The sequence below is a fragment of the Heloderma suspectum genome, chromosome 6 (genome assembly GCF_057233095.1).
Source record: "Heloderma suspectum isolate Gila_16-S chromosome 6, 16-S_ref, whole genome shotgun sequence".
NCBI classification, from domain to species: Eukaryota; Metazoa; Chordata; class Lepidosauria; order Squamata; family Helodermatidae; genus Heloderma; species Heloderma suspectum.
In genome coordinates, this window is record NC_139463.1 from 67,073,749 (window position 1) to 67,100,253 (window position 26,505).

A 26,505-nucleotide genomic window follows, 5' to 3' on the forward strand; every position below is an offset into this window, starting at 1 on the left:
CCAGCAATGTATGGCCAGATGGAAACAATGGGCAAAGGATGTAGGCAGTTCCTCTTCAGACTAGGACTCCCGTTTCCTCAGTGGTTGCAAAGCGGCCCAGACTGGTGAGTTTTTGTCCCATCACTATCTGACTTGGGCCAGCTGTGTCTGCCAAAGTTTTTTGTGCCAGTAGCACAGCTGCTTTCTTTTAAAGCAGGCCTCCATTTTAATCATGTTAGTTGTCCTGAAATTGGCTGCTGTGTGCCCTGGTAGACCAGAAGCGAGAGCCTGTCCCCAACTCCCTATCTGTTAAACAGATGTTTCCACCATCCATCCATCACTGCCTCACGGGTGGGGTGGGGGACAGCTGCAGCATGGATCCATTGCTGTTTGGGCAGCTTCATTGGGTTGGCATTGGTCGGCAGCCAGAGGGCAGTGTTAGCAAACAAAGCTGGAAGCTCTGGCTGCAACTTGCACGAAATCTCTTTGTGTGGGTGATTCTTTTGTGTGTTGTTAGGGCTTCATCTCCTGAAAAAAAGATGCTCCGATGTTCCCTGCTTGCCTGGTCATGACAAAGCCTGATTTGGAATGTGTAACCCCAATGGTGTAAGGGCTCCTTGTTGTTAACAATGAAAATAACACTTTGCACATGCTCAGAGGTACTCTCTTCTTTATTGCTCTTCTTTACTGTGCTGGCACAAATGAAGTGCTATCTAAATTATCCCATGTAGAAGTCTTCTCTTCCACCACTTTCTCCCACACACTATGCTTGCTTTTGCAAACTGAGAAGTTGCCAGTTGCTAACAGGAGAGGAGCTGGGGTTTGATCCTGCTTGAAAGCTACACCCTCTATCCTAGACATGTGGCACCGTAAGTCCTGGGTTCATTGGGGCTAGTACCTCATCACACTATGGCAGGGGTGTGTGCAGCCCTCAACCTAATTTTACATGCCCTCAGCCTAATTTCATGCCGTTGGGGGGGGGGAGTCCAGAGGGAGAGAAGGAGTGGGGAAGGGACCCTAAAGGCAGGCAGCAAAGGAAGGGTGGGGAGAGAAAGCCCTCTTCAAGCAATCAGTTCAGATGTCTGGCAAGGAGGGAGAAAATATGGGGGGGGGGCTGTAATGGATGGAGCAATGGAAGGAATGGGAGATGGGGTGAAATGCTGTCTGCAAGTTACTAGTTCAGGTCTCTGGCAAAAGTTATCCCTCCCTCCCCTGTTAGCCTGCTGGGTGGGCAGGGGGAGGGAGAGAGAAAGAGAAGGGGGCCCACCCACCACTGACTTTGGGCTGTGGACCCTCCACCTGCCAGCAAGCAGCCCCTCCCTTGATTACCCACCAAGGGAATAGAACTCTCAATGGGGGGGGGGATTCCCCACCCCTGCACTATGAGGGAAAAGAATTCTGCCCATGTCCAGAGGTAGTCTCATCTCTATCCTTCATGGATGAACCCCATAATAAGAGCTGGGCCATGTCTCAACTGAAGCCCAGATTCTTCTTGGGTTTAGAAGGCCCCTAGGTCTGCTCCTGTCACATCCCCGAAAACTCACTTCTGCTTTGTTTCTGACACCATCGCGGTCAATATTTGGAACAGGACCCCCTTGGCCAAGTGAGATGTACTCCATCTCCAGGCGTATGATTGACTGGGGCATCTTTGAGCATTTGAAACAGGTTCCTCCAAATTGATCCCTGCCTCAGAGCACACGTTGAACTTTGCATGTGGTCGAAAGCACTCTCTTCTGTATCATAGCCACTGGGCTGAGCTCTGGCTCTGAAAACAGGTTTCTAGGGCAAGGCTTTCACACCTGGCATCTCCAATGTGCAAAGAGACAAAACCCACCCAAAGCAGAATGAAATCTGCGCGAGTATTTCTGTGGCACTAAATGGGATTTGAACCCAGAACATGCTTCTGTGGTCCAAACCTGCAATGATAAGATTTTTTTCTAGGGTAACTGTGGAAGGCCAGGGAGAAAGCAGTCCAGCATGAATGGTCATCTTGATCTGCCTGCTTTCATCATGGCTGGGATGGAGTTTAGGCTGGAGGAGAGAATAATAGAGCTGGATGGCATAGCAACAAAAGACCATCTATTCCAACTGTTTCAAGCATTTTGGGGTGGGGGTGGGGAGGGATTTCTCTAAAAGGGGGGCGGGATTCATAGCCAAGTACAAAGGCCAGTGTGCACATTTAAATTGCAAGAGGCAGTGTGTTTTAACAGCATTTGTTCTGGCTGTTTCATGATTAATTACTTAATAAATTAATTTCATAATTTAAAAAATCACATGGAATCCGAAACATGACCGGGGAAGGGGGTTGCAACTGGCCACTGCTCTCCCTAAAGGGTGCTCCCATCCCAAATAAGAGCCCCCCCCCCATCAAGCTACACCATCAACTCCATCTGGGTGCTGTTGCAGGGCCCCATGTTGCTGAGGATTCTGGGATGCCTCAGTTCACACAGGGAGTGGGCCCTTTAAATTTTGCCTCTCCGGACAGCTTCCTTTTCAGCATCCATGTGGCTGTGCACATCACAAGCAGAGTGCAGGCACACTGCCCAAAGGAACCCGCGGCTCTGATTGAGATGTCTCCAGCAAGCGAGCAAAGCCTCACAGTGCCTCAGGGAAAGTAACAAATGGAAAGGGAAAGGATCGGTCCAGTTTAGCAGGAATGAATACAATCGCAGAAGGGTGAAGGCACACCCAAAAAGAGTTTGTGTAGCACCTTCAAGGCTAAGAATGATGACGCCATCAGCGTTCGGTGGGTCAGAGTCCATTCCTGTCAGGCACAGCTTTGGGTCAGATACCGCTCCCATGCTAACCTGCCCATCGGTCATCTTTGGCGGCTCTCCTCCAGGTGCTCCGGCCATCTCGGGTAAGGCAAGTGAGGGCCAGAGAGAGAGAGAGAGAGAGAGAGAGAGACTTCTTAGTGGTGGTACCCTGTTTTCTGCAGCTCTCCCCTGGAGAGCCCCTCCTAACACTGACATCATTCTCTTTTTGGCGCCAGGCAAAGGCGTTTTTAATTCTCCCAGGCTTTTCACAATGCAGCCCTGCACCTGTCCACAGGGAAGGAGGTCCCATTGAGTGAAGGCAAAGGGCTCTTACTCCGGGCACGTGGGTACCGGGCTGCAGGCATTCTCCCTTTTTCACATGCTCCTTCCTCCACGTTCCGTACGCATCCTCCGGCTTGTGCAAAGCGGGCCATCGGAGCGAGCGAGCGAGCCGCCTTCGCTCTGCGTGTGGGAGCGAGGGCGCGCAGCCCGCGCCCCGGCTCGCTCCGCGCCCCTCGCACGAGGCGCGTGCAGATCCGGGCGCCCCCGAAGCGCGCGTCTCGGGCGCCCCTCGGGCGAGCGGGCGGCGGGATCTGGGCGGGATCTGGGCGGGATCCCTCTGGATCCCTCCTCCCCTCGCCCAGCTCATTGCTAATTGCACGGCTGGGATTAGCAGGGAGCGACATGAGCGCAGGGCGCGCGGGAGCCTCTCCGGCGGTGCCTCGCCCCGCCGCCCGCCTCGCGCCAGCCCCGGCCGGGATGCCGCGCAGCCCGCTGCCTGAGCCGCTCCGCGGCGACGCCTAGCCCCAAGGCGCCAGCCTCCCCGCGGGGGCGGGCGGCGGCGGCGGCGGGCGGGGGGCGCCGCCGATGGTGCCGCCGCCATGCCGGTGATGAAAGGCTTGCTGGCTCCGCAGAACACCTTCCTGGACAACATCGCCAACAGGTTCGATGGGACACGTAAGTCGCCTCTGGGACTCCCCCGCCTCACCTGGGGGGCGGCGGAATGGGGAGATCGCGCTGGTGCCGGGTGTCTTGGCCAGGGTGCGTGTGTGAAGAAGAGTGTCCCCCCCCCCCCCGCCGAGTTCACTGATGATCGCGGAAAAGTCATGGAAGAAAAACCCTCCCCGTCTCTCTTCCCTTCCCTCCGTGCGAAAGTTGCGCTCCGCCTAGGAGGGAAGCGCCCCGACGCCTCGGGGATGGGCGCTGGAGTTGCAACGGACTGGAGGAAGAGACTGGGGAATGGGGGGGGGGCGGTTGTCACCTTGATAAACCCTCCTCCCCTGTCCCGTCCGTCTTACTTCTCTTTCAGTGCCCAAGAGATGGTCGAAACAGTCCTAAATCGACCGGGTGGGCGGGGGGGAGAGGAGATTCCGCGTCGGAAGCGGGTGCAGATGCGTGGTATCTGCTCCAAGTCCAGAACAATAAAGGGAACACACACACACCCATCGCTTCTCTGCCTCCCAGGCCTAAACGCACGGGGGAGGGCTGTCAAAAGAAGTGGGGGGGGGCAGTTTATCTGGTTTGCAGGCCTTTTAAAGGCAAAATCGTAAATTGTTTTGTAATTATTTGTTTGTAAAAAAAAAAAAAAAGGCGGAGAGAAAATTTAGGGGGGCAACCTCCCGCCAGCCCCCTCCTGGCTACAGGCCTGCTGGCTCTCCCAGCCTCGGGCTCCGCTTCTGTCTCTCTTTTCTCTCCCCCTACCCTTCCCATCCCTGGAGTTAACAAAGAGTCGAGGGAGAAAGAGGCGCCCTTTGTGTTTCGGCGAGCATCAGCGTCAGCAGCGACCACCGCTATCGATACTGGGGGGCGGGGGTGAGCCTGACCCCTGACGTTTCCCTGCCCCCATGGCCCAGGGACGGAGCCCTCAGTATCTCCGGGGGCGAAAGCCCCTGCTTGAGGCCATTCTTGCCGCGGACTCCTCCCCCTGCTTTGATGTTGAGCTGCGCCACCGACTCTGATCCTTCCGCCCTCGTGTAGTTACTTCAGAGTAACGGGGGAGGGGGAATGGGTCGAACTTCCCCCATGCGCGTCCCCCGGCCAAACTGTTTGTGCGGGTGCGGGGACTGGCCTGGGCGAGGGGTCTGTCGCGTTCAGCCAGCAGTGGGGAGAGGCTCTTTCATCTCCCTCCTGCAAGGGTTCAGCGGGGACCCTCTGTCAGTTCGGTAATTTCAGACTCTGGGCTTAATGGGGGTGGGGCAATGAAGGCTGGTGGTTCCGATTTCCATGGGGCTGTGAATCCATTCTGGATTTCAGTCAGAAGCAGCCAGAACTCCAAAGGAGCGATCGAAGGTGCTGAACCTATTTTGGAATAGGGCTCAGCACCTCGGATAGCTCCTTTGAGAGTTCTGGCTGGTTCTGACTGAACCCAGAATGGATTTGAAGCCCCACCGAAATCAGAGCCACCAGCCGCCACTGGACAGGGATGCTCTTAGATGGTGCGGTGCATTACTTCACTCACTTCCAAATGTGGTGGGCCAGTTCTGTTGCCTCGCACAGAGGAGGGGCCCCATTGTACTCAGTGGGGTCCTGGACCTCTGCCTCAGAATCCTGTCCTGACGGCACCACTCTTTGGAATGCTAGCTCAGCCCTAGAACACCATGTGGTCCAAGTCATGGGTCATCCTCCCCATGTGTATTCATGCATGTACACATGAATGTGTGTGTGCATGCATACACACATACGCATGCGCACACACACACACAGGTTGGGATCGTGGAATGCAACAGGACTGCCTCCTTACGCTTGGAAGTAAGTGAAGTGATACATGTTAACCCCCATGACCCAGTGATCCTGGCTGCATCGGGATGGATTATGCTGAGAAAGAGGGTGTGCAGAGGGGGGAGGGTCCTCGCACGGCCCCTTCCCAAGCTCCATTCGACTCCAACAGCCTGCCAAACAGCTGTTCCGTGGAAAGTGCGACTGAATTGGGGAAGAAGGCACATGGGGAGAGTCAACCCAGCCTGCCCTCTTCCCCAGCACAATTGCACCACCTTGGTGCAGGAGGTGGAAGTGGGAGGCTTCTTGATCCCCTGTGTCAGGCCAAACAGGTGGCCTCCTAGGGCCACACATGGCCCATGGCCTGGAAGCTGCCTACCTCTGCCTAGAACATTTGAAACAGGAATATAAAGAGTATCTCTGAACATCTGCAGAGGGCTTTCCCTCCGTAATATATAATCATGGTAAGATTCCTCACCCATCTGGAATTAAAGATTACCTTTGTTATCCTGGGCCTTGTTTTCCTCCCTCCCTTCAACCTCCTTCACTGTTTCCCCTAGTACTGACATTTTAGGCTGTAAGCTCCTTGGGGCAGGGCCCTATTTTTTAATTCATTTTTGCTTCTTATAAAACACCATGCGTATTGATGGTGAAACAACAGCAGTAACAATAATGAGGAGGTAAAAGAGAGCCCATCAGGTACATGCATCACTTATTCTGAGAAACTTTAGAAGCCGGCTGACACTGCGTTTCTGTGGCTTGGAGAACCTTGTGCTGCCTGAACTCCTAGGGGAAAGGGAAGGAGGCTGCCTTGGGTTGTGGGGTTTGGGTGCCATTAGGGGCATCAGGGTGTGAGACAGGCAGATCTGATTCCCCTGAACTCTGCCAGGGAGTTCTGTACAAATCCCACCCAGCGAGATCTGCACGATCACTAGTGCAGTTAGGTGATTTTAGACTCTGGACTTAATGCTCTTAGACTTTAGATGGTAATGTGCATTACAATTCACTCTCATCAAAATGTGGTAAGCCAGCCCTGCTGTTTTGGGGGGCTCCCTTGCTCAAGCTGCTCAGTGGGGCCCTGGATGTCTGCCCTAAATTCCTGCCTTAACAGCACCACTGCACACAATCCCTGTTCACTTGGATGAGGCTCTCCTTGTGCAACTCCCAATATCAACGTTCTTTCATTCGTTTTTACCCCGCCCCTTTTATTCTCACAACAACCCTGTGAGGTAGGCTAGGCTGACATAGAGTGACTGGCCCAGGGTCACCCAATGAGCTTCATGGCTGCAGAGGTGCCATCAGAGTTGGACTTTGGGGCAGATGCCCAGGGTCCCACTCAGTAGAATGAACAGGAGGGCCCCCCAAATGCAACAAGTCTGCCTTACCACGTTTTGAAGTAAGTGAAGTAATATACATTGCTATCTAAAGTGTGTGTGTGTGTGTGTGTGTGTGGAGGGGTGTGGGTTGGGGAGGCTTAGACTATAACATCCAGATTGTAAAATTACCAAACTGTTGAACTGCATGGCTAGGCGGGGATTTGAACCCTGGTCTCTCCAGTACAAGTTTGTCACTCTAACCACTTCGCCATTCTAGCTGTCGGGAGAAGTTACCGGGGGGAACTTCCCAGAGATCTAGGACTGTGGCTAAAAGACAGAGCTGTGCTCTTGGAAGTCTCTGATTCGAATCTCACCTCTGCCATGAATATATTAGGTAATCTCTTAGGCAGGGCACTGCTCTCATTCACATTCACACACACACACACACACACACAAACCCCAGCATCTGCAATATGGTGGTTAAAAATACTAACCTACCTTACAGGGCTGTTGTAAGGATTAAGAGAAGCACCGGTTCACTTCAATGAGGCTCCAATAAATGTATATATTCCCCATGAATTGTGTCCAGGAAATTATTAACTGCGAATGTAGCTTGGACTTGCTCTAGCCAGTCTCAATCGAGCATTCAGGGCAAATATCTTTTTTGGAAAAAGAAACCCACTTCCAAATGGAGGTGTGTTCATTGCAACCCAGCCCTGCATCCTTATATTTCAGGCTGTAAATATTTGCCTGCTTACCTGGGGGTAAGCCCCATTGAACTCAGTGGGACTTATTTCTAAGCAGCTATGTAAAGGATTATACTATAAAAGTGGTGGCTTTACACGAGGTTGAAGTTGATTATTAGTTTCTGGTTCCTTAACCTCATGAGAACATTCAAAACAGAACTAAATGAGCAGACTCAATAAGGTACTGATGTTTATATGCCCCTGTACCCCAAAATAAGCTTTGGGGTGCCCCATATCTCATATCTCAATGACCAGGGGACTGTCCCCTTTGAAATGGGAACTAATAACCAACTTTTATCTTGTTTGACTGGGGGGAAGGGGGAAGCTGACCATTTTAAAATGCGCTTTCATTATAGGAAGGAGGGGATAAAAATGCCTAGTAGTTTTTAAATAAAAATAACAACACATCATATACATATTCTTTAGACCATCCGTCCTGAGCAAAGAGATTGCCTTTTTGGAGGAAAAGAAAACCCTAATGCAAAGTAACTTTAACCAAGGCTTAATTTGTGCCTGGACTCGAACCCCAAATGTGTTTTCAGTCAAAGCCAGTGATCAGTGTCTCACCCCCAGTCAGAAGTAATTTGGAATGCCAGGGCACCATTCTTCAACATATGGAGCCATCAAAACGGAGGGCTCCTGAACATGTGAAACCCCCTCCACTTTCAGACAACCACAGCATACACAAAGCCCCATGTGTGGTATTAAGGGACAAGCCATTCAGGTCTCAGCATTTCTCACCCTGTCAGGGAACTGACACAACAACAAACAACACCTCTGCCCGTATGCAGAGTTCCTTTTCATTCTCACCAATGAGAAAAACATGCACAGCTTGTTCCCTTACCCCTAGGGGGTAACAGGAGGAGTTTCCAGGCAGGCTTGAATCCCTGGTCCCAATAGTTGATTATTTTAATTTTTAAAAAGCAGAAGAGGTGCGGGGTTCAAGCCTATTTGATGTGAAAGGTCTGCTTCCTAATCCTAGGTGTGGAGGCAGGTGTGGGGGGGGGGGCTGTGGCATTTGAACCACATTCTGCACATGCTGGAAGTGCTCTTTTATTGTCAATTCATATATTGTCTTTGCCCTGGCATCCTGCATAGGCTCTGGGGCTGGAGAACTGGTTACAATTAAACTCAGCCTGATCCCTCCCTCTTTTAACCACCTGTTTTGCCCTGCTGGGAAAAGGATACATGGGTGGGGAAGGAAGGTGTAGTAATTGTGTTTTTTAAAAACACACACACACAACTAAAATGTCATATTGTGGCTCGGAGATTTTCCCTTAAGAGGATTCCAGGGTGGGTGGGGGTGAGGAATTAAATGCTTCCAGAAAGATCAATGAAAACTAATTTAGCATTTTCCTTTGGGGGATGTCCAGGAAAAGCTTTCATAACGAAATGTGTCATCCCCCGCCCGAGCCAGAGCAATCTGGTGCAAATATCTGAAGAGAGAAGCTCCTGTTGAACTTTGGAGGAAGGGGATGCCCTCAATCATGTACATCTGATTAAACGCAATAGCATGCACCCAGGCTGGGGACAGGCTCTTTGTCTGGATTTAAGAACGTCTTGTATTTACAGGAGCGGAACGTATTAGTGTGTTCCTTGGTTAGCCAGAGGGATTTTTGCAATCAACCATGCCTCCAAAGGAGTCCGGGTTGTTCTCAATTAGGGTTGTATCCAATGTTAGTCCCACTTAGCATAGACCCATTTAAATGAATAGGACCTAAGTTAGATTACTTTGGATACAACCCACAGTAATAAAGGTGGTAAGGGTCTTAGTTCAGCACTTTGGGCAGCTCCCAAACTCAGCATAAGGGGCTATGGTTGGGGCTTCTTTCATGCTCTGCACAAGAAAAGATGCTCCAACCCAAATCCTTAGCACAGTCCAATACTCTTTTCAGTCCGTAGGTGTTTACTCCAGACAACTGTTTAGAATGAGGCTGGTCAGATTCGATAAATGTGTGGTTCCAAGGTCCCAGCTTCTTTAGAAAACACATCCTGTCTCTCTTGGAGTTTCTTAGCTCCAAACTTTGGAATCGTATGAGTTAATGATGGATACTCACTGGCAATAGATAGAACTCTGCACATGCTCTAGGGTACCTATCTTACATCCCATCCTCTTGGGTAAAGACTTGGGTTTGAAAATTGATTCGGAGGCAGGTGTGAATGATGGGTCTAACAGAGATTGGAGCTTGTGCAAACCTGTTTCAAAAGGCAGCACTCCCAGGCCTTGGAGCATAGAAAGTAATAATCAAGAGTGCCTCCAAGCTTGTACAGAATGTCTACCCTCATGCACTATGTAATCACAGCCAATTCCAACACTTCTGAGCACAGGGGGAAGGACTTCTAGGGCAGCAGAGTACGATAGACCTAGCCAAAGTCAATTTTGAACCATGCATGACTTGGGAGTTTGGGAGCCAGGGCTCCTGGGTTCTCTTCAAGAAGGGGACTGGTACATAGTGGGTTAGAACAAGGGCAGTTCAGAACCAGGACTCCTAGTTTCCATCATCAGCTTATGCAAGCAGCGATGTCCAGCGATGTCCAGCGATGTGCAAGGTGCAGGAAGTCAGGGCTCTGGAGTTCCCTCTTTGGCTCTAACCAGGGGACTCTTTCATGGATCATGCTTGATGGTAGTATGTTACAGGAGGCTTTTAACTAGGAGATTAACATCAAATCTACAGAGCCATGATTCCCCATTGCTTGCAAAGCTCATTCATCCTTTGGCTCAATTGCTTTGGATTTTCAATTCACAACCTTCATTGCCTCCCACATGAATGGCTGCCGTTGGGATTATCTCCATCACAGCAACCTTACATCCTCATGTCCAATCCTGTTTTGGATCCTGGCTGCCTGTATCTCTGAGCCCTATTCTTGGCAGGCTCTGTCTATCTTAGGTAGTTCAGTAGACGGTAGCAGTCGCAACCATGTGAGTCTTAAAGAACAGGATATGCAAAGTAGGTAAAATGAAGTCCTTTACTGGAGTAGGTTGGTATAAGAGTGTGCAAGCTTCCAAGTTTCACAGAACACTTCATCGCTCAGCATGGAAAGATAGCGGAATCACAGGAGTATAGACATATGGCGAATGAGGCTATTTTTGCATTAGAAATAATGGACTGTTCACAGAGCAGGACACTTTTGTGTTGTTGTAATAAGATCAGATGTGAGCAAAATATCTGCATTTTATATTTTTCATGATTACCCTGCTGAAGCTAAACATATCTGGCCCTCTGGATGGGAGACCACCAGAGAAAGGGCTGTACTTCAGTGTGTTTGTTTGTTTATTAGATTTCTATACCGCCCAATAGCCGAAGCTCTCTGGGCGGTTCACAACAATTGCAGCACATGCTTTCCTTGCAAAGTGTTAGAGCATTAGAGCACATGTTTGCCATGCAAAAAGTCCAAGGTTCAATTGCTGGCATCTCCAGCTAGGAATGGGAAAGAACCCTGTCTAAAACCCTAGAGAACCACTTGTGCTCAGTATAAATAATACTGAACTAGGTGGGCTAATGCTCCAACTTGGAATAGAATCATAGAATTTGAGGGTGTCTTGTGGACCATCTAGTCCAACCCTCTTTTTGATGCAGGAAGCCAGAGTCAGAGCATATGCGTGCACACACACACAGGCCTGCTTGAAGACCTCTAGCAAAGCAGAGCCTGACATCCCTCTAGCTAATTGTTTCCATTGCCAAACTACTCTCATTAAGAACTTTGTCCTAATGTTTAACCTAAACCTACCCCCCTGCAACTTAAGTGCACTAGATTTAGCCTTGCCCTCTGGGGCTGCAGAGAACAAGTCTCTGCCCTCTTCTATTTGGCAGCCCACCAGGTATTTAAAGAGTGATATGATATCCTCCTCAGTCTCCTCTTCCTCAGGCTAAATGCACCATGTTCCGTCAACCTTTCCTCAGAGGACTTGTTTTCCATACCCGACTATCTTCACTGATATCTTCATTTTTCTCCTTCTCACATAATACTAGAACTGGAGGTCATCCCATGAAGCTGATTTGTGAGGGGTTCAGGACAGATAAAAGGAAATGCTTCTTCACACAGTGCAGAATCAAACTGGAATTCACTACCACAAGATGGAGTGATGGCCACCAACATGGGTGGCTTTAAAGGGGGTTAGACAAATTCCTGGGGGGAAAGGCTATCAATGGCTACTAGGTTTGAGGTCTATGTGCTCCCTCCAGTACCAGAGGCCGTATGCCTATGTACACCAGTTGCTGGGGAACATGGGTGGGTGGGTGCTGTTGCACTCATGTCCTGCTTGTGGTTTCCTGGTTGACAGCTGGTTGGCCACTGTGCAAACAGAATGCTGGACTAGATGGACCCTTGGTCTGATCCAGCGTGGCTTTCCTTATGTTCCTAATCACATTTGCCTTTTTTGCAGCTGCATCACACTGCTATCTTCTGTTCAGCATGTGATTGACTGCAATCCCAAGATCCTTTCCACATATATTATGGCCAAGCCAGATATCCCTCATCCTATACCTGTGCATTTCTGTAAGATCATGAATTCTGGCATCACATGGTCACTTTCCCCCAAATTTTCTGCTACTTCAGTCTCATTGACCAACTCTTCCCTATTGGTTAAGATCAAGTCAAGGATAACCAGTTCTTCCTCCACTTTGTGAAAGATAGCTCCCCCTGTTCCTAAGCATGCTCTGGGCGCTTCAAAAGAAGAGTGGTGTATATATAATAGGCTGCATAATAGGCCAACTAGTGACAGGGAAAGATATTTCACTGAGGGCACCCCAGCTTCTAAACACACCCACCTTCTCTCCCCTCCTCTCAAAACTTCATCTGTGCCCTTCTGTTTAATTGGACCCTAAGCAGTTGTGAGCTCATAACACCACTTCTCCTTTTCAGTGATCCCAGTGGGGTCAAAATCCACACTTTGGGGGAAACCCTGAGCCTTGACTGCTTCCTGGCCTGCTGCTAGTAAAATATGCTGAACTAGGAACAGGCAGGCTTCAGGCTTGCAGTATCTACTTTGTTTATTTTTACTAGAACCCCAAGTTCCACCAACTAGAGCCAGGTGCAAAAGATGTACCATTAGAAGAATTAAATACTTCAGAGGCCAGAAATTTGGTGTGTGGCTGTCATTTTAGTAGCAGAACTGTACAGAACTCACCATCCTTCTGTGCAAAAATCCGCTCTTGATTCTTCCCCCACTTTCTCCATTTCAGCAGTATAATTTAAGGTGTGTGTGGGGGGTGTCATTTTGTTGTTGCTTTTGTTAAACAAGTGGGAGTGAGAACACCTTGCCAATCTATTGCAAATCACCAGAGATCTACCAGTAGATCCCAAACTACCTGCTGCCCAACCCTGTGCAAAACGATTCACACCTTCGCTGCTGGCGTCCCACAAGCATCCAGTGTGAAAAACCTTATTTTAGTATGTGGAGGTGCCTGGTTTTAAGGGGTGGGAGTGCTAGTATCTCATGCCTCAAATGAGGCTGAATTTGGCTCGTACTTCGTTGTTTGTCCTTCCCAGTGCCTTATTCGCAGCTGAGAGTGCAGCTCGAATAAAGAACGGGGATTTGAACAGATCTGCCCTGATCAAACAACTTTTGGACTGCTCCCAAGTCATGCTTCTAGACTGCTGGGATGTTCCTCTGACGAGCTACTCTTTGCTGATACTCAGTCTGAAAGTTCATTTGCGACCTCTCAGGGTGTGCAGTTTACAGGCTGTTGTTCTGGGGTGGAGAGAGCGAGAGCGGCTCAGGACCATGGAGAGTGCACATTGTAATGCACAGCCATCTAAGCTGCGCCCTAATCCTGCATCCTAGAAGCCAAAAACTGGACCTCGCCACAGATGCAAACTATTTTTTGACATGCACACACTCACTCGCTCGCCTCTCCCAAGTTAATCCAAGCCGTGACCTGAGGCGACAGGGAGTTAAACTCCAGTTGGGTTGGGGCAGGGGTGAGGGATGTGTGTTGCCCTCCCGGTGTGGGTAGACTGCAACTCCCATCAGCCCTATCCACCACAGCCAACGGTGAGGCATGATGGGAGTTGAAGTCCAATGGCATTTGGAGACGCACATGTTCCCTGTCCCTGGGGTAGGGTGATGAGAAAGCTCCCCAGCCAGACTTGGAGAAAAGACCACAATCTGGAATCATAGTCTATCAGGTACTTATGCCACCCTCTTCAAATGCAGTTCTGGTCCATGATGAAAGAGATGCTTAGGCTCAAAGATGCCTGGAAATCATACCTTTCAAGCCCAGCTCCCAGGTGAGACGTTGTGGATCCTCAGCAATGAGGGCAAGGTACTCTGGGATAACCTAGCCACAGTACTGCATGCACTGGTAACTTCCCAATTAGAGTACTGGAATGCACTTTACAAGGGGCTGCCCTTGAAGACGACTCAGAAGTTGCAGCTAGTGCAAAATGCAGCAGCTATACTGCTGACTGGAACATCTCGTAAAGATCATATAACACCAGTTTTAAAGGAATGGCACTGGCTGCCAATAAGCTTCCAGTTGGAATTCAAGGTGCTGGTGATTACATTTAAAGCCCTAAGTGGCTTGGGCCCTTGATATTTGAGAGAGCGCCTCTCCCTATATATGCCTGCCCAGGGTCTGAGATCTGTTGGAGGGGCCCTCCTCTGCATCCTACCAGTGTGAGACATACACTAGGGTGGGACGTGGGAGAGGGCCTTCTCTGCTGTGGCACCCCGGTTGCAGAATGCCCTCCCCTTGGAGGCCCGATTGGCGCAGATGTTGGTTTCATTTTGACACCAAGTTAAAACATGGTTTTCCACCAAAGCCTTTAAGGACTAACTGAATTCCCTAAAGTTGCACACTATTTTAATTGTTTTAGATTTTTTAAAATTGGTATTAGCTTGTTTAATGGTTTAATGCAAGCTTAATTGAAAGGTTCTGTGATAGAGCCCTTACCATGCTCTTCCCATTCATTTCAATCTTGGCTGTGATTGCTGTGCAACACACTGTGGTGTGGAGGGAAGACACAGGCAATCCCATTTGCACATTGGGGTTGGGCCCCATGGGTCTTGCATCCAGTTCTAAGATCCTTGGCCCTTTCTGATGGACCTGGGTCCCATTTGGAGCAATGCTTTGACCTTGCTGGGAGGAAATCCTAGCCCAAATGTTCTCTTTGGCACCTTCTGCACTGAAGGCCATCTGTCTGCCTTGACACTCTGCCTGCCCACAAGGTGGCAACTTCCTGATCAACACTCTGCAAAGCATCTCATCAAACGAGGATCACCAGTCAGAAGGGGGAAGGCTGCCAGGGGTCTATCCCCTGGCAGAAACCCCTTGTGCACGGGGAGGCAAAGTCATGTAGCAAAGGAGCAAAAGTAAATTGGGCCAAGCAGAGGAGGACAAGTCTTCCTTTTTCTAGGGCATCCCGTGAAATTCCGGTCTCTGGCACTCTCATCAGTTTTGACTACAGTGCAAAATTGAAGGGTGGAGTGGGGCTGGACAGACTTGCCACCCCATCTTATCTTTTGCTAAGGGTGTTTTTCATGGGGCCAGTGGTGCCATCAGGGCAGGACTTTGGGGCAGAGGTCCAATGCCCCTCTCAGCAGAATGGGCAGGAGGGTCCCCCAAACAGCAGGGCTGGATTAGCACATTTTGAAGTAAATGAAGTAATACACATGACCATCTGAAGAGGTGCTCCTCCTGTAAGGCCATTCAGTCCAGACCTAACTACAGCATGGGCCTCTATGATGTGCTGGGCCCAGCTGCTGCACCCCCACCCCCACCCCAAATTGCTTTCCTGCAGCTCTCCCTCATCCTCTTGCTCTCCCTCTTTATTTCCCAGTTTTTCTGCTGTTCTCCCATAGGGCTATATTCCATGCTTTTGCAATCACACCCACAAGATTGTTCTATTTCTTAAAAAAAAAAAAAAAAAAAAAGTTTCTAGCCCCTAAGGCTGCTGGAAAAACAAATCAAAACAAGTGGGCAGTTCCTGGTGAAATCTCAGAAATAAGGGAATACAGTTGAGCAGAATTCCCACTTATTCTTTGGGTAGTGGGGAAGCTTCAGTTCTTTGTATAGCACCTTGCTCCCAGATACACGATCCATTGTTTAAAATAGATGCTCATTGGCCTGACTAAGCCCTGCCTATATTCTGAGTAGCAGCTTGTTCTTTGGTCAGCTTCCTCTTTGGTCATTTTTGCCCCACAGCCTTAACTGTGGGGCAAAACATTCACTTTAAGCAATGTTTGTGTCTGAGAACGAGGTAAGAGTTAAGAGGAGAAAGAAAAAGCAAAATATCCTGCCTCTGCCCCATAGACACATGCTAAGCTAACACTAGTTAGCTCATGACTGAGTTAACTAGTGTTAGTTAACTCATGATTAACTCATGAACTAACTAGTGTTAGTTAACTCATGATTGAGGAGAAAGAAAAAGCAAAATATCCTGCCTCTGCCCCATAGACACATGCTAAGCTAACACTAGTTAGCTCATGACTGAGTTAACTAGTGTTAGTTAACTCATGATTAACTCATGAACTAACTAGTGTTAGTTAACTCATGATTGAGGAGAAAGAAAAAGCAAAATATCCTGCCTCTGCCCCATAGACACATGCTAAGCTAACACTAGTTAGCTCATGACTGAGTTAACTAGTGTTAGTTAACTCATGATTAACTCATGAACTAACTAGTGTTAGTTAACTCATGATTGAGGAGAAAGAAAAAGCAAAATATCCTGCCTCTGCCCCATAGACACATGCTAAGCTAACACTAGTTAGCTCATGACTGAGTTAACTAGTGTTAGTTAACTCATGATTAACTCATGAACTAACTAGTGTTAGTTAACTCATGATTGAGGAGAAAGAAAAAGCAAAATATCCTGCCTCTGCCCCATAGACACATGCTAAGCTAACACTAGTTAGCTCATGATCGCAATTTCTCTTCAAGGCTTCTGACAGGGATCCAGTCAGCTTAGGACACATCTCTCTCCACCCCCATCACCAGAGGGCACAGGTGTGTGTCTGGTTCTAGCAATTGCTGAACTCCAGGAAGCAAGCTGCATAGTCAGCCCAGAAATCCACAATCATTTGCAGCAGGATGAGGGATGGGGCAGCTCCTGTGGGCATGGTGTGGGCAGAGCTTCCATTCTTGGGGGTGGAATGGGGAAGCTGCCACTGGGTGCATAACTTTCCATTTGATTGTGCTCCATGGGCCAAATATATCTGTTTCCCACTCTGGTGCTCTTAATGGTACCAAAAGTCTGCTGCCTGGCCTCATCTTTGCCTCTTCTTGGAGCCATGCCTATTAAAAACCAAAGCACTTTATGGACTAAAGCTTGCTACCAGCTAAAGCTTGCAATGATAATAAAACCAGTCTTCTTAATAACAGGACTGACGGCCGTTGAAATAAATCATAGCTCTTCCTCTGTTGTGTCCTACATTTCAAACTTTAGATTGTAAGCTCTTTGGGTCAGGGGCCTGTTCTCTTGTACTTTTTGTGATGCACCACACACATTGACGGCACTATAGCAATCAATGTGTAATATAATCATCTAGTTTTTATGATGTGTTATTTATATAGTCTTTTATATACTGCATCTTTGGGCCTATAAAGGACTCTCAGAGCAGCTATCAAGACATATGAAAAATCATATTGTATTGAAACACTAGACAAGAAAACTGATTCAGCAGCAGCATAAGAGATAATAACATAAAGCAGTACAACCAGCAAAAATAAAGGAAATAATTGCAGAGGAAAAGCACATCTAAACAAGGTTGTTTTTACTTGCCATTTAGATATCTAAAGTGAAGGGGCCTGACAGATGTCACAGGGAAGTAAATCCATTGCCTGAGGCCTGCTACAGAGCAGGCCTGATCCTGCATCCCTATCTTCCACAACTCTGAAGGTGGTGGGACACAGTGGAGGCTGGTGACTCTGATTTTGGTGGGGCTGTGAATCCATTCTGGGTTTCAGTCAGAATCCATTTTGGTGGGGCTGTGAATCCATTCTGGCTTTCAGCCAGAACTCTGAAGGAGATATCCAAGGTGTGGAACCTATTTTGGGTATAGGTTTCAGCACCTTGGATAGCTCCTTTAGAGTTCTGCTTGGTTCTGACAAACCCAGAATGGATTCATAGCCCCATCAAAGGTGGAGTCACCAGCCTCCACTGGTAGGATGTGCAGCATGGCCTCCTCTGGTAACTGCAGCCTGTGGGTATGTTCGTATGGAAGGAGAGGTCCTTCAGATCACCTGGTCCCAAATCATTTAGGGCAGCCTTCGCCAGACTGGTGCCTGCAGATGTGGCTGGGGTGATGGAAGTTGTAGTCAAACATATCTGGAGAGTGCCAGGTTGGGAAAGGCTGATTTAGGGCTTCAATGGTAATAACTGTTACCAGGAATTAGGCCCAGAAGCAAAATAGGGAGTTGGTGCAGTATCTATCTATCTATCTATCTATCTATCTATCTATCTATCTATCTATCTATCTATCTCTATTATGGAGGAATTTTAAGACATGAGTCTCTACTACTCCCAAGGTCTGGTTTATTCCCCAGACAACACAGCTGTGTGGTGGTCTCAAACCTGGGCAAGAGAAGACACCCCACTGCCATATTCCGTGTGGTTATATACTTTTCCTTACATAGCATAAGTACATCTGTGCATGCTCAGAGATTACAACAACAGCATAAGCAAGGGAAGCAAGTTCAGCATACACTAGCCATTTCTTGGAAAACAAGCTTATCAGTAAAACAAATGCACATATTCTTAAGTCACTCGCTAAACTGGAATTTTCCAGTTTAGGGTACATCTTGACCCCGAAACAATTTGTGGTTATCAGTTCTACACACAAAGCAACTCCTTCTGCACTCTCTATGCAACTCTTGCTTGGCCTTCAGTTAGCTCGCCATGCTTTGCAACATTTTTTTCACACTCTGGCATTGAGAGAGACCTTAGTTCCTGCTTGCTGAGGTAGCCCAGCACTATTGCTATCTATCGCTATCTGATCAAAGGACTCCTGTCAGCAGTCCTCCCACTTTATTCTGCACCAAGGGAAGGTTCCAGACACTTTTCAAAGGCAGCCCCACATAGAATGCATTATAGCAATCTAATGTTGAAGTAACTCAGGCAAGCGGAACTGTGAGATCAGCTGCCTCTCCAAAAGACAGCCATTTGTGTGCCGGACGAAGCTGGGCAAGTGTATTTCCAGACAGGGCCGGCACCTGCTTCCCTGGGAGTAGAGATGGGTACAGGAGCAGGCCCCACTCAGTCTGCTGCTGGTGCCACAGAGGGCTCCCCCAGTGCCAACGCTTGCCCTGGGTTGTCTGTGCCGGGTGACTGGGTCTGTGGGTGGTCATTTAAATTTCCCACAATGCCCCAGAGCTACAATGTGTTAGGAGCATTGTGGGAAATAAAAATGGCAGCTCGGGCCCAGCTAGATCTGCACTGATTACAGCGCTGCCACTGCCACTGTCAGAGCCCACCAGCACAGCAGGGACTCACCAGAAGGTTTTGTTGAGGGCCCTCCCAACCCTGATCAGGAGCACCCACAAACACAGAGCGGCCACTTGGAAATGCATCACCACCACCACCCCCATAACAGACAAAAGAGGGCTTCGTTTACATAAAGTGTGCACATGTTAATATGTACAGATGAACATTGAAAAAGAAGTGCTATAATTTAAAAAGAAATACAGTGCATCTCACCAGAGCGGGGAAGACTGTGAGTGGGTGACCTGTTCAGTCTGCTACTTCGGCACTACGTGTGGCTAGGCAACTTCAAGGCCCCTGCTGCTCTCCTTTTCTACAGTTCTTGATCTTTAAACTGGCCTTGGACTGGAAAGGAAAGGTTCCTCCTGTGCCAGCACCGAGCCATTGCTGACCCCTAGAGGGACGCCGCTTGCGCTGGCAGACTGCAGCGGGGTGGTTTGCCATCGCCTTCCCCAGTCGTGACTCCCTTTCCCCCAGCAAGCTGGGTGCTCATTTTACCGACCTCGGAAGGATGGAGGGCTGAGTTGACCTGAGCCGGCTACCCGGGACCCGGCTTCCGCTGGGATCGAACTCAGGTCGTGGGGAGAGTTTCGGTTGCAGTACTGCCGCCTACCGCTCTGCGCCACACGAGGCTGGCAGCCCTTCAAACAGAGGGCACCTTCAGAGGGCTGTCCCTACAAATACAGAACTACCATCTGCAAAGTAGGACACCCTACCCAAGCCGCATACCTGTTTCTTTAGAACAGGTGTGGGCAACTTGAGGCCTTTGGGATCTTTTGGACTACAACTCCCATCATCCCTCACCATTGGCTATGCTGGCAAGAGCGGATGGGAGTTGTAGGCCAAAACGTCTGTAGGATCACAAGCTGCCCACCCCTGCTTTGTGGCGGGGGGAGTGCAACCCCACCCAGAACGGGCGAACATTTCTCTAATCAGATCAGTCTCCCTTCCTACTAACGGTACTTCCATCTGGTCTGAATTAAGATTTGGTTTGTTAGCCCAAATCCAATCCTCCACTGACCTCAGGCACAGATTCAGCCCTTCCGCACCTTCCCTCTGGACCCAGATGGTACAGAGAGATTGAGCTGGGTGTTGCCTGGATACTGGTGACACCCCATTCCCGACTCCAGATGCCCCTGTCTTGGTGGTTTCACGTAGAGGTGACAAGTACTCAGTGGGTCTGGTTCTACATTTCAGGGGGTCTCTCAGTACTCCGATCGGCATGGGATAGCTGCCATTTTAATCTCCCACAATGCCTTTGACATCGTGTCATTCTAGGGCGTTCTGGGAAATTAAAAGCCAGTGTAGTGTAGAGGCTAGGGTGTTGGACTGGGAGTCGGGAGATCCGGGTTCTAGTCCCCACTTGGCCATGGAAGCTCGCTGGGTGACCTTGGGCCAGTCACAGACTCTCAGCCCAAACCACCTCACAGGCTTGTTGTTGTGAGGATAAAATGGAGGAGGAGGATTATGTGTGGTGCCTTGGGTTCCTTGAGGAGGAAAAAAGGTGGGATATAAATGTAATAAACAAACAAATAAAACAGCAGGTGCCCGTCGCTCATGACTGAACTGCCATTTTTAAAGGGAGTCCATGGTGGGTCCGTGCCAGCAGCTGCCCAAGGGTGCTGGGTCTGTGCTCAACATCACTGAACAGCGGAGAGAGAAAATGCCCAGTGTAAACAAAAGAGATTGAGCCAGGCTTTGAAAGGCCTCTAGAGACAGACAAGACACACAGGGGCCTCTTGAGGCAAAGAGTTCCACTAGGTAGGTGACATAACAAAAACAGCCCTGAATACTAATCCTGTAATGAGGAAATGCAGAGTGTTGTGCTCTGTCCTCGATCTCATCAGGCGAAGGGGCTCATGGGGAAAGAGGCCTGTCGTGAAATGGTGTGGCTGGTGTCATTGACGGAGTATCGAGAGGAGGCTGAGTGGCGGTACAGGAGCGCCGCAATGAGCTTTAATCATTTCAGAACGTTCTGGAAAGAGGAGTGTTGTATGGGAGTCCTCCCTGCCACATGCCCGAGGCGGGGGAGAGGGAGATCTGCTATTTTTGTGAGGGAAGATTACATTGGCTTCTTGCTGAGGCATGGGCACTTCACCTATGCTCAGAGGTACGTTTCTTTATTTGGTAATATAATAATACTAGCTGGAGACAGGCAATGGCTCTTAAGTAATTCAGAAGTGGTTGAGAGAGGCTTCACTGCCTATGGTGCGCATGCAACACTTTTCTTCAGGGGCTCACAGCAAAGGCCTTGTATAGGGGCAATTGACATATTTCATTTCAATTTCTTAATTAAAAACAATAATGCATGTGTAATGATTTTACATGCATAACAATTCACTTATCACCAAAACAATAAAACAGAGCACAGCCCTCCCAAAGTTCTGTCTTTCAGCTTGAGTCCGCAGCAAAAATATAAATAAAACTTCTCTCTGATGCTTGATTTTTCTGCTGGCCAAAGAAAGAAAACAGTCTCTACTCAGTTCACTCCAGCTCTGCAGCAATTTTCTAAAAAATGGGTCAGGATCCAGCAACACAGGAACAACTTTTTAAACAGCCCTTTATACAATATAAAAGAAGATAAACAAACAAGGTACTCATAGTGTTGGTAAAAAAAAATCATGACTCTTAAAAAAAATTTCAAAAGGAAACTGCCCTACTAACCTGGCTCAAGGGTTCTGAGTTTTACAGAGAGGAGAAAACTCTTCCACACTGCATTTTGGTAACTGCCTAAAATGGTGGCCACTCCCTATATCACTCCTTTACTGAGCTTGTGCAGGAATATTCCCACTCAGAATTCGTAAAGAAAAATATACCAGTGGGTTACGCACACGCACATTTCGTTTATGGAGCTGTCTCTTTTGGTCAAACAGGTTTGGCATGTTTTTGAAATTACCGAAACCTAACAAACCTGTTTGTCCAGAGGTAAAAGTGGGATGAACGTACTCTCCATGAGCACCAATCCCTCTTTCAAACTACCTTCAACTCTTGGGGTGGTGGAACCTATTGTCTGTCTCCAGCTTCTGTTACTTCAGAAAAGGGGCCTGGCTGTCAATGGGATGCTTGGTGGGTACACTTAAAGGCAAAGAGTTGGGGCTACCAAGCAACACCTGCAAGATAAATTTGTCCTGGCTGTACTGCTGGAGGAGGTATTCCCTAAAGCAGGGGTGTGGAACTCAGACCTGTGGGCCAAATCCAGCACACCTGAAGTTCCGATCCAGCCTTCCGGGGTTCCCCAGAAAACTACAGCCCCTTTCCCCCAACCATTTGGTTTCCCTACTTTTGTGCCATTTTTTCCCCATTCTAAAAGGTTGAACTGCCTCTCCTAAGACTCAGTTACTGGCAAGAACAGCTGTAAGCTACCCTATGCTGGTATTTCGGCTCCACCCCCTTTGCCTTTGGCCACACCCACCACTGGAATGAGGCCCCTGAGAGCTTCTCTGAAATGGGATTTGGCTCTCGGGCTGAAATGGGTTCTGCACCCCATCGTTAAAGAGGTTCGGGGCTGGTTGTTTAGCTCTCCATGGGAAAAACCCAGCAGGAAGTTCTCTGGCACAAGTCCCATTGAAATGAACGGAGCTGTATGCACGTTTGCTACCAGGCTCCTGTTCCCATTCATTTCAATGGTTCAAATATGCTGATATTTGAGGAATTTTGGGCCCCACTCTTTTGGCCTTCAGCTCCACCCACCCCTGGAATAGGGGCCCCCGAGAGCTTCTGAGACATGGAATTCAGCTCTCGGGCTGAAAGAGAGCCAGTGTGGAGCCAGTGTGGTGTAGTGGCTAGAGTGTTGGACTAGGAGTCGGGAGGTCTGAATTCTAGTCCCCACTCGGCCATGGAAGCTCGCTGGGTGACTTTGGGCCAGTCGCAGACTCTCAGCCCAACCTACCTCACAGGGTTGTTGCTGGATAAAATGGAGAGGAGGAGGATTATGTGTGCTGCCTTGGGTTCCTTAAGGAGGGGAAAAGGCGGGATATAAATGAAAGAAATAAGTAAGTAAGTAAGTAAGAGGTGCAACGCCCCTGCCCTAAAGCAGGCTGGGCCCAGGCCATCAAAATCAAAAGTGGCCTCTGGATTCCTGGTTCTTTCCACGCCAACCGTAATAACTCAGGGCAGAGATCTGTCTTCTGTGCTCTTTGCAGACAGCAACTTCCTCCTGGCCAACGCCCAGGTGCATCGCGGCTTCCCCATCGTCTACTGCTCTGATGGATTCTGCGACCTGACCGGCTTTGCCCGGACCGAAGTCATGCAGAAGAACTGCAGTTGTCGCTTCCTCTACGGCGGTGAGACCAGCGAAATTGTTCTGCAGCGCATTGAGAAAGTGTTGGAGGGAAAGCAGGAATACCAGACAGAAGTCTGCTTCTACAAGAAGGGTGGTGAGTTTGGGGGAGACCCTTGCAGAGTGTCCCCTTTCAGAGTGGGATCCAGCAGGATCCAAGTGCAGTAGACTTCGGAACAGAATCTGGGGACACCTGGCTCAGACCTCTGTGTTGTATGTGACTATACACTTCTGATGGGACCAAGAGCCACAGAACTCCCGGCTTCCTAAAATTTAAAAATACAGCCTAGTGGGTTTGTGTGTATTCCATAAGTGCCACGTGCCGAAACTGGTACTGGCTACAAAAATTAGCATCCTGAGAATCTTAGCTTTTCTTGTTAAAAAGGCAAGTTTCTAGTCCTTAAGGCTGCAAAGATAGGCTTAAAAGTGTGTGTGTCAATGCCCGGTGAAATTTAAGAAGCCAAAGCTGGGCTGAGCAAGTACAATTTGCAGCCAGGGGGTGAGGTTATGGCAGGTGTATGCTTCTGCCCTTGACTGTGAAATATATTTATAGCAGCTTAGTTTCTGCAGGTGGTAGAATTCAAGTTTCTTTGGTACAGACTGATGGGCAGAACAATCCTGAGGTTGCGTGACAGGGAGATCTGCTGCTTCCCAAACCCAGGATGGGAGGTGGGTCATTTTTCACTGGGGGGGGGGGTTCGGGCAGGTCTCAGAATTATTTTCCCCCTCCGATGGATTACAGCGGGAGGGGAAATACCGACACCAACTTGAGGCTGGTTGAGGGCCCAATCCAGGTGCCTCACTAGGGAATGGAGGGGCTTGCAATCCAGTGGATCCAAAGCTGCTCCTGCCCCTGGAAGGACCTGTCTCAGCGCCTTATGCCTACAGAGGTTTCTGCGGGCATAACTGGTGCCTCAGAACAGGTGGACTACCCCCCCCCCCGTTTGCAGAGCTCCTCTCCGCTGGTGCAGGGGGCCTCTGTGGCATCCAAGCCCCCTCCAGTCAGCAGATCTGTGGATTAGGATAGCACTGGGAGTGACTGATTTAAACGGATGTAGGTTGAGAGTCCAACCTACACCAGAGGATACACCAGAAGATACACACACCTGCTAGTGGAGCATAGCAGATAGGGCCAGAATCCAGGATTCCTGGGTTCTTTTGTCAGCCCTGGGAAAAGGATGTGTCCAGTGGCTTCCATGCCAACTCATATCAGTGTTCCAGCATTAGCCCAGGATACCCATTTTCTCCTGGCCACAATTTGAGTTTCTGGCTTGTTGTTTTTTTAAAAGCTACAATGCGTTCCGTGCGCCTCGGTGTTCAGTCATGCTGGCCACATGACCACGGAAGCGTCTTCGGACAGCGCTGGCTCTTCGGCTTAGAAACGGGGATGAGCACCGCACCCTAGAGTCGGACACGACTGGTTGGGGACACCTTTACCTTTACCTTTATGCCCTCAGCAGCTTGTGTTTTGCAATCCCTAGAAACAATTTCCCCATCTGGCACTTGGCAATTTCCCAGGCACCAGGGGTTGAAGGTCACTCCATGTATGTGCCACATTTTGGGTGCAAGGGGGTACGCAGAGATGTGATTTTCATGGCTGCCTCTCCTTCTGGAAAGCTAGATGCTATCAGGAAGCCTTCTCCAGCCTGGCGCCCTCTGGAGGTGCCAGACTACAACACCCATCACCCCAGCCAGTATGGCTGGGGTGATGGGTGTTGTAGTCTGGCTCCTCCGGAGGGTGCCAGGCTGGGGAAGGCTGCTATGAAGTCCTTACCAAATGATAAAATAAGTCTTTATCAGCTGCTAAAGGCTCGACAAACTCATAACCCCTAGCGTGCAATGTTATGACTGGAGACTTCAAAGAAAGAAGCTGTAAATGTCAATAGACAAAAAGCAATATAAGAACCACGCCACTGTTTTAGAAAAGCACTCATAAGAAAAATGATAGTTATTATTAGCATCTGGTCTTCTCCACTGCTTACGGTTTCAGTGTTTGGACATCAGGTCTAGCTGCCCTTACAAAAAGGAGAACAAAGGAAGAAAAAGAACGCTGCAAAAATAGACCCAAAAGCACAAAAGGGAACGAGAGAGGAGGGTAAATCACAAGCAGTCGCCAAAGGAAAATGTAATGCATTAATAAAAAATAATACCCAACACATTTCAGCAAAGATCTGCATCAGAACTGACTGTAAATATTTATAGATCAAAAGCAAAACAGTGTAAGAACCAGACCACTGTTCTGTAAAACAAGGGAGGGCAGACTTCATGCTTGTGGGATCTACTTGGGTTTTTTAATCAGAACCCCGATGTACACCAATCTCAGGGGCGGTTCAGGTAGGCAGACATGTGCTATGAAATAAGAAACAGAGTGCCTCTGAGCATATGCTTAGCCCAGGAATTTGTAATCAGTACCAGAACCAAGCACAAGTCCTTTTTCAGAAAAAAAAAACCACTCCTGATTTCCTAGTGAGCATTCTTTTCCAGCAATGCAATTTACTGGGGTGGGGGGAATGTAGTTTTTAAAATGTTGTTATTTTTAGACAATCGGGAGTCAAAAGATCCTTGCCAATCATTCTGAGAGGGTGGCCAGTTGTCCTACTTTACAGAGGACAGTCCTCTATTTGAAGGTGTCCTCTGATTTGGTGAGCTGTCCAATCCAAGTCTGGTTTAAAGTCAAACACAGGTGTACAAAATTATACATGGTGTGGAGAAAGTGGATAGGGAGACTTTTTTTTCTCCCTCTCTCATAATACTAGAACCTGGGGTCATCCCATGAAGCTGATTGGTGGGAGATTCAGGACAGAAAAAAGGAAGGGCTTCTTCACACAGCGCAGAGTCAAACTATGGAATTCGCCACCACAAGATGTAGTGATGGCCACCAACTTGGATGGCTTTAAAAGGGAGTAGACAAATTCATAGAGGAGAAGGCTTTCAATGGCTATTAGCCCTGATGGCTATGTGCTACCTCCAATATCAGGGGTGGTATGCCTGTGTACACCAGTCGCTGGGGAACATGGGCGGGAGGGTGCTGTTGCGCTCGTGCCCTGCTTGTGGGTTTCCTGTGGGCAGCTGGTTGGCCACTGGGTGAACAGAATGCTGGACTGGATGGACCCCTGGTCTGACCCAGCAGGGCTCTTCTGATGTTCTTATGTTCTAATCATAAGGATGGGGAGCAGCCAGGGGCCTTGAAGTTGCCCACTTAGTACCTGGATGGGACTAAGCAGAGTATCTGAGCAGGCACACAGGTCATTTAGTCTGTCTCCCACTCTATTGTATTTCTACTTAAATTATGC

At 48.9% G+C, this 26,505-nt stretch overlaps 1 protein-coding gene across 1 annotated transcript in view; it reads left to right on the plus strand.

The window, feature by feature from the left end:
* The first annotated feature begins 3,411 nt into the window (after window positions 1-3,411).
* KCNH4 (potassium voltage-gated channel subfamily H member 4) overlaps window positions 3,412-26,505 on the plus strand; it is a 90,010-nt gene continuing 66,916 nt past the window's right edge. The window contains exons 1-2 of the mRNA XM_084804691.1: window positions 3,412-3,692; window positions 23,076-23,309. Of these exons, the coding sequence (XP_084660817.1) occupies window positions 3,617-3,692; window positions 23,076-23,309 (310 nt within the window). The 5' untranslated portion in view covers window positions 3,412-3,616. The remainder of the gene's footprint in view (window positions 3,693-23,075; window positions 23,310-26,505) is intronic.